General features: G+C 38.6%; 1 protein-coding gene across 1 annotated transcript in view; it reads left to right on the top strand.

Moving 5' to 3' along the window:
• The window catches only part of LOC130038826 (cysteine-rich secretory protein 2-like), a 38,801-nt gene extending 26,193 nt beyond the window's left edge, over positions 1-12,608 (top strand). The window contains exons 3-7 of the mRNA XM_056130636.1: positions 1,714-1,801; positions 4,602-4,750; positions 5,180-5,274; positions 7,397-7,484; positions 12,480-12,608. Coding sequence (XP_055986611.1) covers positions 1,714-1,801; positions 4,602-4,750; positions 5,180-5,274; positions 7,397-7,484; positions 12,480-12,608 — 549 coding nt within the window. The remainder of the gene's footprint in view (positions 1-1,713; positions 1,802-4,601; positions 4,751-5,179; positions 5,275-7,396; positions 7,485-12,479) is intronic.
• Positions 12,609-14,074: the final 1,466 nt, after the last annotated feature.

Below are 14,074 nucleotides of genomic sequence, written 5' to 3'. Positions count from 1 at the left end.
TCAGTACCTCCATGATTGTGTGAAGAACACCAAGACAGTGATAGCCACAAAAAGATGCCTGTCTTCAAAACTCTTCAGCTCATTTGCCAATGTGGCTTGGTGCAAGCCTCAGGCAACCACAAGAGAATGTCCGAGCTCGCAAAGCCGTACAGAGAAGCGATCAAGGAAGACCTCAAAGAGAGAAGAGTAGCAGTGGTGGCAGATGTGGCAGAAGCCGGGAAAAGCATTCAGAACACCCACCTGTATTTTGCCAACTACAAGATCAAGATGACTGCCCTCCAACTTCCTGATGGAGCTATCACATCTTCCAGAAGGGAAATGGAGATTATTCATGACTTCTACTCAGATCTCTTCAATAGCCACGTCCACCTGCCCACATACCAAAGTCCGCAGGATGAATATGTTGTTCCCAACATTCTCCCTTCTGAAATGCCGCACACCATTTCGTTGATAAAGAAGTGAACAGCACCTGGTCCAGACAAGGTCAGACCTGAACACTGAAGAACCTGCCATCAGTACTCATCAATACACTGGCTCGGCTCTTCACATGCTACCTGTCTGAATGCAAAATTCCATCCCAATGGAAAACCAGCAGGACTGGACTACTGTACATGAAGGGAGACATCCACAACATTAGCAACTATCACCTGATCTGCTTATTGTCTGTCGACTACAAGCTGTTCACTCGAGTCATCCTGAATAAGACTGGCAGAACACTAGATGAAGGAAAACCATGTGAATAAGCCGGGTTCCACAAAGGATTCAGCAACATCGACCATATCCACATAATAACCAAGCTCATTGAGGTTTCTCGGGAGTTCAAGATGCCACTCTGTCTAATGTTCTTTGATTTAAAGAAGGCCTTTGATTCTGTTGAGACTGAAGCCATCATCGAAACCCTAGCCAAACAGGGCATTCAAAGTCAATACATCAGGATCCTCCATGAGCTGTATTACGGATTCACTACCAGGATCTCACCATTCTACAAGGAAGTGATCATTAATATCAAGAGAGGGGTTCGGCAGGGTGATACCATTTCACTGAAACTCTTCAGTGCCACCCTCAAGAACATCATGCGGCAACTGGAATGGGAAGGAATTGGGGTGAAGCTAGGCAGTTGGCAACTAAACCACCTTCACTTTGCTGATGACATCATTCTAATAACACCAAACATTAGCCAAGCGGCACAAATACTGGCCAACTTCGACCATGATTGTGGAAAGGTTGGACTACAGCTGAATCTCATGAAGACAACTATATGAGAAATGACCTCATTCCTGACGTTCCATTCGCTCTCAACAGAATGAACATCTCCAAATGCAACAGTTATGTGTTCCTAGGTCGAGAAGTCAACATAATGAATGACCTGGCACCTGAGTTGTACAGGAAGAAGATAGCAGCTTGGATTGCCTTCAAGAGCGTCGAAGAAATAGCTAAGAGGACGAAGAACCTCCAGTTCCGAACACATTTTTTACTAGTATTACCAAAAGAATTTAAGATCTCTGCATGGTCCTAAAGAGTCCATTAACATTCTAGCATGTTTATAATTGCTTAAAAAATATATTATCTTATTACATATTTTTGTCCAAATAATTAGTAGATGCATGTATTGAAATTCTTAATGACATTAATCATAACTGTTCACATTAAAATCTGTGCTTCTTTGTTTATGATTCATTAAATTCATGTCTTTTTTTTCCTTGTCCCTTTTAGAAATGGAGTGAAGAAGCAGCAACTAATGCCCAAATATGGGCAGATAAATGCACTCTGTCACATAGTACAAGCGAATATCGAAAACTCAGTATGTACATGAATAAACATTCAGGGAATAAATGAACAAGTAACATAAGAAAGGAATTTTTTGAAGTTGCATTAAGAAACTATTATAAATAACTTTTGATTGGAATATTACTCTTTCAAGTTAAAATATCTAGTGAGAAAGGATTCAGAAGCATCACCTTACACAGGTTGGGTTTTACACACAGTTCTGCCTCCTAAGAAACTCACGAGTGAAGCAGATCCCTGTATCATCTCATCATCATCCTCTCTCTCTCTCTCTCTCTCTCTCTCTCTCTCTCTCTCTCTCATTTGTTCTGTCTTTGTTATTTTTTGAGCCACACCAGTGATGCTCAGGATTGACTGCTGTCTCTGCACTCAGGGATTGGTTCTGGCAGAGCTCTGTGAACTATATCCAGTGCTAGGGATTGGACCTGGTTCAGCCACATGCAAGAAAGAGCCCCACCTTGTCCCGTTGCACCCACCCCTCTTCTTCTAGTGTTAAGAATACAAAATTGGCTCTCAGGAGTAAAATAATCAATACTGAAGTCTTATGTATCAAATGTATAATTAGATTTTCTGACTCTTAATCCTCTTAATGTCACATATCTTATTTGTGTTTTGGAAACTAGTGTTTGAAAACTAGTCTGAAAACTCTTTAGTGTTTTAAAGTTTGTTGAATTCTTGTCAAACTTCCTTATTTTACTTAAAAATGCCCAGTATTAACTTGACTATTGCTCTTTTCTCTTTAATTTTAATTTCATTTAGTCTGTTATAGGTGCCTAAAATGAATACGATACAAAATTTGACTCCAAACTCAGAAGTCAAAATGTATCCATCCTCTCCATCAAGGAAGACAAAATGACAAGATAAAATATCATGATGTTAATTATTAGATAACTAAATTATTAAAAAATTCATAGACATAGACAAGCCCAATTTAAAAGTACTAAATAATGTTTTAAAGGCAGACTGTCGTTGATTTTTCCTGTTTTTTGTTAATATAAGCTCTGAAGAGAGATTCCTATACTCAGTAGAAAACTAAAACAAATGGTATTTTTTTAAATTGAATCACCGTGAGATGTAGTTACAAAGCTTTTGTGATTGAGTTTCAGTTATATAATGTTCCAACACCCATCTTTCTACCAGTGAGTATTTTCCACTGCAAATATCTCCTGCATCTTCCTGCCACCACCCACATATAGTATTAATATTACCATCTATTCCATAGATGAAGACACTATGGTATACACACAGTGGAATAGTGCTTAACTGTAAAAAAGATGAAACCATGCAATCCCCAACTGCATGGGCAGCATACTTAGTGAAGGCCGTGAGAGGGAAATCAATAAATACACTCATGTGTAGAGTATAAAGACACGTAGTAAGGAGATAACAAATGGCCAATGATAATAGACCTTGAGAATTTATCTGCCAAAAGGGTTGGGGGTGAAAGAGGACTTCAAGACATTGGTAGGAGGACACTGACACTATCACTATTTCTGACAGTCTAAATCCTGGTGCATATTTTCAAATTTTCCTGCTCAATGATAAAATCTTAATTTCTTTCTTCCTCTTGAAGAAGTCAGGTAAGAATAATTTTTTAAAAGGATACCTTTTTCTAAGTAGCATGTAGTAAGTAAAACTACATAAATATAAATGTTTAGTTTTCGCAAGGGGTAGGGAATTGCCAAGTAGTACTCAGTGGGCCAGAGTTACGACCAACCGTCCACAGTCCACTTGGCTAGAAGGTTCAATGCATGGGCTAGCAGTGCTGTGCTATTCAGGCCCGTAGTGCGGGGGGCACCGTGGCACCCTCTGCACTGCACCAGGTTTACACCCATTGGTGCTCTGAAGACCATGTTGTTCCAGAGTAGTATAATGGTCCTGGTACACTCAGGTATCAGCGTCTCAGTGCATAACTGCTGATCTTCTATCTAACATCTACATAGAAACTTTAAGCCTTAAAACTATTTTGATATGTTCCTGCTCTTTCATACCTATGACTTAATTTCTTTCACTTTTTTATTCTTTTGGGCCTTTCACATCCTTTCTTTTTGTTCTTTCCCAGTTCTGTTTTTTCACTGCTCTGTTTTTTGTTTTGTTTTGGTTTTGGTTTGTTTTGTTTTTGCTTCTTCTCTTTCTCTCCTTTTACTAATTCTTTGAAGAGAATTTGGCCCATTTGTTACGATTTTCTGATTAAGGCGAGACCCATAAACTCTGACAATATTGCTCCTCCTGGTTTCTTATTTTATTCTCAGGGATCTTTCATCTAAACGCAAGCTTTTTTTCTTTCAAATTTCATGCAAAATATCACTTCTATATATTTATTCATATATAAGTAGCAAGAAGCGGTCTCTGCTATTAGCAAGTTTATAATACAAAATAGCAAAATAGGGATACATTGTAAAGAAGGAGTTTACTGGATCAATAGTCAAGTCAGGGTTAGTTGATAATAAAGCAAAATCAACTCACTACTTGAAATTTTCCTTTTTTTCAGATCTTTTGTGTTGAGATGATCAGTCTTCTATTTGATTTATAGCTATCAAAGAATTCACTTAGTGTGAACAAATATAGTATAAATATATAACAATTTATAATAACAATGTATGTCTGTATTTGTATAATTATATAAATTATATAATTTTTTTCTTTAAAAAAATTTAAAGGTTAGAGAAAATAAGAACATTGTAAAACAAGGTCTCCGAGATACAGATATAAAGTTGATAGATGTTGAACTAGAAATATAGACACATAGATATATGCAGACCAAGGTTAACAAATATTTTATTATTTTCCTCATTGGTGATCTTTTTCCCTCTTAGATACAAGTACTTGTGGGGAGAATCTCTTTATGTCCAGTCATGCAGCTACATGGTCAAGTGGAATCCAAGCTTGGTTTAATGAGTCCTCAAATTTTATATATGGTGTAGGGGCAAAGACTAAAGGAGCAATTATTGAACATTACACACAGGTAAGGAAAAAAATTAAACCACCCTCTATAAATATCCTGAAATTTTTTTTTTCCAAACTGTTTCCAATGTTGAATGTGGGAGAAGAGTTTTCGTTCTCAAAATCCTACAGACTCTTGCTAGAGAAACATGCTCTATTTTTCTTACAATCTAAATAATGTACATAGAAAGGCAATATTTTTTTAAAGACTTGATTTTACAATAATATTATTTACTAGGTAATGGATCACTTTTACCATTTTTTACTTATTGCTTGAAATGGACATCTACGACTTCTCATATGATATTTATTAAATAATAAACTAAATGCATCCATGAGCATAAAGAAACAAAATGTATTAGTGTCGTTCTTTATGATGTGTGTATTTTCTAACTTTTTAATACTTTTTTATTTGTTATGAATATTCATCTCTCCTCTTATGGATATGCAGGTTGTTTGGTTCTCATCTTCACTGGTTGGATGTGCAGTTTCCTACTGTCCAGATGCATACCAAAAATATTACTACGTTTGCCAATACTGTCCTGGGTAAGTATACTGAGGAGTTTTATGTCAGTAATCTACTAGCAATTTACAATTTTTATGATATCAGTAGATAAACCAGATAAAATTATATTGATTAACTCCATAGATAATGCAGAGAAACATTATGACATCTTGCATGCCGTAACGAGGATTTGATCGCTGACACCACACATGGTTCGCTGGTCCCTGCCAGGAGTGATCCCTGAGAACAAAATCAAAAATAACCCTGAGCACTGCCTGGAGCAATCTCAAAGCAAAATTATTTTAAAGTGATATTTAGTAAATTATGGAAGTCTTTGAATATCTTCCAAAACTGAGGCCAACTACTCAGGAAGAATATCACTTCTTCATTTCGAATACAATATTCTGATCCTTCTTTTCTTCACCTCATATTTAAAACAATTTGCTTTTCCTTTACGTTGCCTTTCCCAAAACTCAAGGTTTCCCAATATCCAATCGGTATATGTGGTGTGTTTCCCTAGGTCTGGAATTGTTGGTGGGAACTTTGACCTTACACTGAAAAGTGAGTTTTTATGATTAGGCTAAGTGAGAGAGCAAATGGGAAATGACATTTAAATGATTACAGCCCTTTCTACTTCAAATGTTTCTGCTCCTGTTTATCTAAAAATGCCCTCTTAACACCACTAAATGATTAAATCTCAGATTTCAAACTTTTGCCAATCAAGATACCTTTCGATTTGTCAGAAACAGGAAATATTATTATAAGCATTTTTTCTCATAATTTATCACATGGGCAGGCACATACTCTATATAGAAATTATCCAACTGAATCCTAATTTATAATAAGAAACACTCCCCTTCCTAAAAGAATATGTTTGAGTTACACTTATGTGTACACACACACACACACACACACACACACACCATGGATATTGAAGATAGATTCACAATGTTTTTCTTGGTCTTGAGACATAGTAAGACAGGTGAGGTTCTTGCCTTTCACAATGCTTGCCTTGTAGGTGTAGTAACCCTAGCCCCACTGACCAAATGTTCCTCTTCCTTTGAATTTTAAATTCTTATTTGGAACAGTCATCTACTCTACTGTTAATAATATTCAGATATACAATGTTCCAGCACCATGCCAACCACCAAATTGTCAAGGTCCTCTGCTCCCTAATATTTGAATTTTTTGTTTTTCCTTTGGGGACACACCAGGTTGTGCCCAGAGTTTGCCTCCCTCTGCCAGGAGGCTCTGTACACAGGGATCACTCCTGATGGTGCTAACAGGACTATATGGGATGCCCGTGACTAAACCCGGGTTAGATGCATGCAAGAAAAAGCGCTGTGGCGTATTCGACATGCCAAAAACAGTAACAAGTCTCACATTGGAGAGGTTACTGATGCCCGCTTGAGCAAATCGATGAACAATGGGAGGACAGAGCTACAGTGCATATTAGGAAACAGTGACAGAAAGGATCTAGGAGGTGCAGGCAAGTTTCTCTGTGAAACTAATCTGGAGATTAGTCTTAACAGAATGTTTTTTCTAACTGATATTCCTAGATTGGGTAAACATAGAAACCCCATACACACACCACCTGAGACATGAAAAAATTTTCCTACGTATATTTGCCTCTCCCAGACACAAACACTATTGAAATCCACTGTCTCCATCTGGAAGTCAAAAATCTACCTATAATTTACTTTCCCTGGAATAAAGTATAGAAGTTAATACATTCTACATTTGAAGTTATAATTTACTAATTCACAAAATATTTTCCATACTACACTTGTTTTATTCTCAGGAACGTCTCCTGACTCTTATTGGGATATGCTTTGCCCATAATCAGCATCAGGGATGTGCCACCTTAGCAAACTGACCAAGTCTACTTGGAAAATGAAGACCGTTGCCATAGTGAAATACATTCGGGAAATTTTAGACTTTAAATCAGAACCCACAAAATGAGTGAATACGTGAATTATTCTCTGACTTTGTATGTTATTTAAGTACACTTGGGGAGAATGTTAATCTTTCAGTTGTACAACTTAAAACATTTATTCAAGAAAGTGTGTGGGACGAATGATAGTCTTAAAATAACTTCATCCATTTTTGATTGTGTAAAAACATTATGATTAAAAATGTTTCCTTTTTTATTTTAAATTTCAGGGGTAATATTAAGGACAAAATCAATGTTCCTTACCTCAGGGGACCACGTTGTGCTGCCTGCCCTAATGATTGTGACAATGGTCTATGCAGTAAGTTGGAACTCATTTGTTAATATAAAAAAAATTTAAAGACATAATATTTCAAGAATTATGAAATCGGAACATAACCTCTTAGGCAATGTCTTTGTTGTATGTTTAAGTGAGACCTTTATATTTTTTAGAATATAGATATGCTTTGCAATGATAAGACCAGATAAGGCCAGAGAAATAGTTCGAAGGGCTAGAGTATACTTTGCTTGTGGGAGACCCAGGTCCAATTTCTGGCACCTCATGATCCTCTGAGCATCACCTTGAAACCCCAGAGCACTGTGAACAGAACCAGGAGCAGTGCTCAAGCACTACTGGTGGTCTTCTCTAATAAGCAGTGGTGCTCAAGGGCACTTCCAGGTTCTCACTAAATTCCTGACACATTCAAGACATATGCTCTAGAGCCCTGAATAATTTCAGTCTTCTCTCCAACCCAGAATAATAAATTTAATTTAAAATTTGGTGGATTTATGTCCAATGCTAGATATTCACAAGGAAATGGTCAAGAGTCATGGTGATTTTTGCATATTTATATATTCACATCAGTGTCTTCTATATGATATCTTATTCATGAAAGTAAGACTAGTTACATTAGAGTCTAGGAAAAGTGTCCAATATCACTTTTTACAATGATGGAAATGTTGACTACAGTGCTCTGAAAAGTAACGCCTAAACACGTTAGCTTTAGAGCACTTGGAATGCAATTGAAATAACTTAGTCCCTGCATTTTAAATTTGATTTCATTTTAAGAAGTTTAAATTTTAACAACCACATGGTTGCCAGTGTCTGTCATTTTGGATATTTTATTTATTTTTATTTGTTTTGTTTTGTTTTTTCTTTTTTTTTTAATTTTTATTAGTGAAACACCATGAGGTACAGTTGTAAAGTAAAGTAAGTAAAGGCCCTCCAGGCCCTCCCGTTGATCATCGATTTGCTCGAGCGGGCCCAGTAACGTCTCCATTGGAGACTTTGTTGTTACTGTGTTTGGCATATCGAATACGTCACGGGGAGCTTGCCAGGCTCTGCCGTGAGGGCGAGATACTCTCGGTAGCTTGCCGGGCTCTCCGAGAGGGGCGAAGGAATAGAGCTCGGGTCGGCCAGTCGTAGACTTACAAATTTTTGTGCTTGGGTTAAAGTTATACAATGATCGAGTACCCATCCCTCCACCAGTGCCCCTTCTCTACCGCCACTGATCCCAGTATCCCTCCCACCCCCCATCCACCCATCCCACCCTGTCTCTGTGGCAGGGCATTCCCCTCTGTTCTCTCTCTCCTTTTGGGTGTTGTGATTTGCAAAAGGGGCATTGAGTGGCAATCATGTTTGGTCTGTAGTCTACTTTCAGCATGCATCTCCCATCCTTGGAGGATTCTCCCAACACCCTTTATTTGGTCTCTCTTCTCTATCTGAGCTGCCTTTTCCCCTAGCATGTGAGGCTGGCCTCCAAGCCATGGAGTGAACCACCTGGTACTTATTTTGGCTATTCTTGAGTGTTAGTCTCCGAATTTGTTACTTCATGTTCCCCAGATGAATGTTTCTAGGTCTGTTCCTCTCTTTCTGACTCATTTCGCTTAGCATGATACTTTCCATGTAGTACCACTTGTATGTAAATTGCATGACTTCATCCTTTCTAACAGCTACATAGTACTCCATTGTGTAGATGTACCAAAGTTTCTTTAACCAATCATCTGTTCTCAGGCATTCAGGTTTTTTCCTGATTCTGGTTATTGTAAAGAGTGCTGCAATGAACAAACAAGTGAAGATGTCACTTCGACTATACTTTTTTGCCTCTCTGGATATATTCCCAGGAGTGGTATTGCTGGGTCAAATGGGAGCTCAATTTCTAGTTTTTGGAGAATCATCCGTACTGTTTTCCAAAAGGGCTGAACCAGTCGGCATTCCCACCAGCAGTGAGGGAGGGTCCCTTTCTCGTCACATCCGTGCCAACACTGGTTGCTTTTGTTCTTTTGGATATGGGCTAGTCTCTGTGGTGTTAAATATCTCATTGTTGTTTTGATCTGCATCTCCCTGATGATTAATGATGTAGAGCATTTTCTCATATGCTTTTTAGTCATTCAGATTTCTTCATTGAGAAAGTTTCTGTTCATTTCGTCACCCCAATTTTTGTTGGGATTGGATGTTTTCTTCTTGTGGAGTTTAATCAGTGCTTTTTATATCCTTGATATCAACCCCTTGTCGCATGGGTATTTGTGAATATACTTTCCCATTCTGTAGACTGCCTTTGTATTTTTTTTCACTGTCTCTTTTGAGGTGCAGAAGGTTCTTAGTTTAGGATAGTCTCATTTGTCTGTCTCTGTTTTCACTTGCTTGGCCAGTGGCGTGACATCTTTGAAAATATATGTATTGTGTCCTAGCACATGGTCTATTTTGGAAAATGTTCCATGTGCATTGGAGAAGAATGTTTATTCTTTCTTTTGGGGGTGTAAAGCCCTGTATAGATCTATAAGTCCTTTATATTTTATTTCTTCTTTCAAAGCCTCAGTTCCTTGCTGAGTTTTGTTCTTATTGATCTATCCAGAGGTGATAAGGTGATGTTGAAGTCTCTGGCTACTGTTGTATTGCTAGCAATGTCCTTCTTAAAATCTGTTATCAGTTGTTTTAAATATTTAGCTGTTCCCTCATTAGGTGCATATACAATTAAGAGTGTGATTTCTTCCTGTTGTTCTTACACTTTGATAAATAAAAAATGGCCTTCAATGTTCCTTCTAATATTTTTCAACCTGAAATCTATGTTGTCAGCTACTAGTATGGCCACCCCAGCTTTTTTGAGGGAACTGTTTGCTTGCAGAATAGTTTTCCATCCTTTTACTTTGAGTCTGTGTTTGCTCTGACTGTTGAGATGAGTTTCTTGTAGGCAGCAGAACGTTGGGTTCTGTCTCTGAATTCATTTTGCCACTCTGTGTCTCTTAATTGGTGAATTTAGACCATTGACATTGAGAGAGATTATTATTATGGGGTTTTGTGTCATCTTTCTGTAAGAGTCTGTTGTGCTTGTAGGGTTTGTCTTATCTTATTCTAGCCCCTTTAGCCCTTCTTTTAGGTTTGGTTTTGAGTCTATGAAATTCCTGAACTGCTGTTTATCTAGAAAATAGTGTACCGTTTCTTTGAGATTGAGTGAGAGTTTAGCCAGTTAGAGAATTATTGGTGAAGCATTCATTTCAGTGAGCTTTTTCACTATATCCCACCATTGCCTTCGGGCTTGGAGGGTTTCCTCTGATAGGTCTGCTGTGAATCTAAGGGGTGCTCCTTTGTATGTGACTTCCTTCTTTGACCTTGCTGCTTGCAGTATTGTGTCTCTGTAGGCGGCATCCATCATCCTAACTATGATATGTCTTGGAGTATTTTTGTTAGGGTCTCTTTTAGCTTGCACCCTTTGGGCTCCTTGAATCTGAATGGCTGCATTGTCCAGCTCTGGGAATTTTTCAGCAATGATTTGTTTAACCGTGGCTTTTTCATTGGGATTGTTTCCCTGAGCTTCTGGTACTCCAATGATTCTAATGTTGTTCCTCTTGAAATTATCTCCTAGGACTTTGATTCCCTGTAGCACTATTTTGAGGTCCCTTGCCATTGTTTGTTGTTGCCTGTTGGCTTGGTGCAGCTGATCTTCCAGCTCACTGATTCTGTCTTCAGCTGCAGTCATTCTACTGTTGAGGGCACAGACTGAGTTTTTTATTCCATCTACGGAATCTTTTATCTGTGACATTTCTGTGTGTATCTTTCCAATTTCTGCTCTCATTTCTTCCTGTATTTTCTCGATTGTGGGATCCATTATTTCTTTCAAATCCTCCTTCAATTTACTGGACATGTGTCTCACCGATTCATTGAGTTCATTGAACATCTTCATTACTTCATGTCTGAATTCTTTCTCAGAGAGGTTCCTTAGGTGAGTAGTACCTACTGAGGCTTCTGGACTGTTTCTATCATTTCCACATGGTGAGGATTTGCGTTGTTTCTTCATGTTGGTGTGTTGGTATGGGAACTGAGATGTTACAATAGATTTCTTGGTATGAGAAAATTACCTGCGGCCATGGTGAGCAGCAGCTGGCCGGAATAAGCCACTCCCCCATGGGAACCTGGTGTGTGGGGTGGATACTAGCTGGGAGGGGAAGAAGACTGGCACAGTGTTGGGGACGAAGAGGAAGAGGCTCAGGGCTGCTTTTGTCCCAGGGTCCTAGAGGATGCCTGGGGTGCTTGCACGGAGAAAGCCAAGTCCTGGGTTCGAATACTGGTAGGTAAACTGACCTTTTAAATCTGAAGTACTTCATCCTTTATGGTGACAAAGGTGGTTTTAGCAGCTGACATTACATTCCTTAAAAATTTCAAAGTGTTTGTAAGATGAGTGCTTTTTGTTCTCTGCCCCTCATTTCTTATTTTCTGAATTCAGCAATATTTCCAGTTTAACTGTCTTCAATTCTAGGCATTACGTCATTGCTTTTTTTATTTCTTAGAAATGGACTTCAAATATTCTTTTCCTTAGATTTTCTTCGAAATCCACAAGAACCTGTCTACAACACACAGTTCAGTTCAGGCAGAAACTTGAGGGGCCCACAAGCCACTGGGGGGAACACCATCGTCCGCCATCCCGTCCGCTACGTGGTGAACATGCCTGCCGCCACCAAGCGACTGACACCGATTAGACAACTATTTCGTCCCCGCTACTGAGTCCACGGCGCGTGTCCAGCCTCCGACCACCCACCCCGCCCTCCACCATTTTGGACATTTTAAAGAAATTAATTTAAATACATATAATTCTATTTTCTGAAAGAGTTAAGTGATCGATTTAGAAAAGCAAGTAATAGAAAATCGGTGAGTTTGATGAAAAGAAGCAATGTGTCCCTCAAGAAAAAGCCATCCTGAGTGAAAATGTGTCGACTAGTTTGGTCAGTTCCTTCCTACCCATTCACATTGAGTTTGTTTGTGCTTATTGCTGTGCCACATAAATGAGAATGAGATGACGGATTTCTTTTTTTTTTATTCCAACCAACAGCTGCATGTATCAAGATATATATTCTCACTGTAAAAGTTTGGTGGCTTCAGTGGGTTGTAAACCTGACATCACCAAGGACAATTGCAAGGCCCCCTGCAAGTGCCAAAACAAGATTTATTAAATTTTCAGTACAGACTGAACAGAGAAATATTATCTACTTAGATTTGACATTTACTAGCAAGGAAATTATTATCATGTTAGTGACATGTGTCATTCGAAACAGATTTTTCATCTGGGATCCATTTCAATCCATAGAAATATTCCATTAAAATGTTAAAAATATATAATCTATGATTAATTACTTTGGATTGTGTTACAAACTTGTTGATTAAAGTTTAATGAATTGAGTTCTGTTGGGAATTTTGGAAGTTGTATTCTTTTGTCGTTATTTTTGTTTGTTTGGGGCCACAGTCAACAGTGCTCAGGCTCCTTCCTTGTTCTGTGCTGGCAAGCTCGGAGAACCATATGGGGAGCGGGAGTTCAACCCCAGTGCCCGACCTGCTGTTCTTAGAAGGTTGTATTCTTATGACTAGAACCAATGACTGAAATTGAGAATCATACTTCTAAAACAAAATGTCCAAAGAGAAAAGTAAGATATCACTGGTATATGGCAACCCCTTCTTTCCTAGCTCCACTTCGTGGTTGATACCTTTAAAAAAGTGTTCACACAGATAAAAATCAATTATCTTTCATTTTTCCTCTAACGTTTACTCTTCTTCCACTCTTTAATGCCCATCCTTACAATTAAGGTGAAGTAACTCTTCCTAACCCAAGCCTTCATTTTGCAGTTCAGTAAGAAATTTTAATTATCTACATAAATTGTATAATGGAGTATTATTATACCTTCTTTTTTCCACTCCCACTTCCTCCAACCTCTCATAGCTATTTTTTTTAATGTAGGAGTATTCCTGTTTATTCAGCCATTGATTAAGCTGATTGAATTGGGCATGAACTCCACCTTATTTTTTTTTCCTTTTTATAAATTTATTTATTGAATCACCGTGAGAGCAGTTACAAATATTTCGGGTTTAAGTCTCGGTCACACAATGACAAAACACCTGTCCCTTCACCAGTGCCCATTTTCTACCACCAAAAACCCCGGTATACCCCACACCCCACACCCTCCCCCTGCCTGTGGGGCAGATGATTTCCACATTACTTTCTCTCTACTTTGATTACATTCAATATTTTGACCCCAGAACCACTATTATTATTTGGGATTTTACCCCAACACTCAGATCTGCCAAAAAGGTAACCGTAGACAATTTGTTTTCTATTGTTGATTATGAATAACATATGATGGTGTGTGGCCACAGTAGTGGCCGCACGATTTTGGATTTGCAAAATTTTAACAATTAAATCTGGAGGAATTTCTGCTAAACCTGCTGGGTTCCAAGATTTGTTCCTGAGTCTTTGGGATCATGGCTGTTAAGCAGCTTGTTCAGGAGCCAGAGAGGCTGATCATAGGCGGCGACCCTGGGTCTCGTTGGGGAGGGGAGGAAAGGGCCAGTTTCATCCTCATCCCGTGAGGCCCCACATGTCTCGTCACTGAGGACCCAAACCTGAATTCCAATGGCCTCTGGAGGA

The sequence above is a fragment of the Sorex fumeus genome, unplaced genomic scaffold (assembly GCF_029834395.1).
Source record: "Sorex fumeus unplaced genomic scaffold, SorFum_2.1 ptg000080l, whole genome shotgun sequence".
NCBI classification, from domain to species: domain Eukaryota; kingdom Metazoa; phylum Chordata; class Mammalia; order Eulipotyphla; family Soricidae; genus Sorex; species Sorex fumeus.
This window is presented reverse-complemented; position numbering and strand designations above follow the sequence as displayed.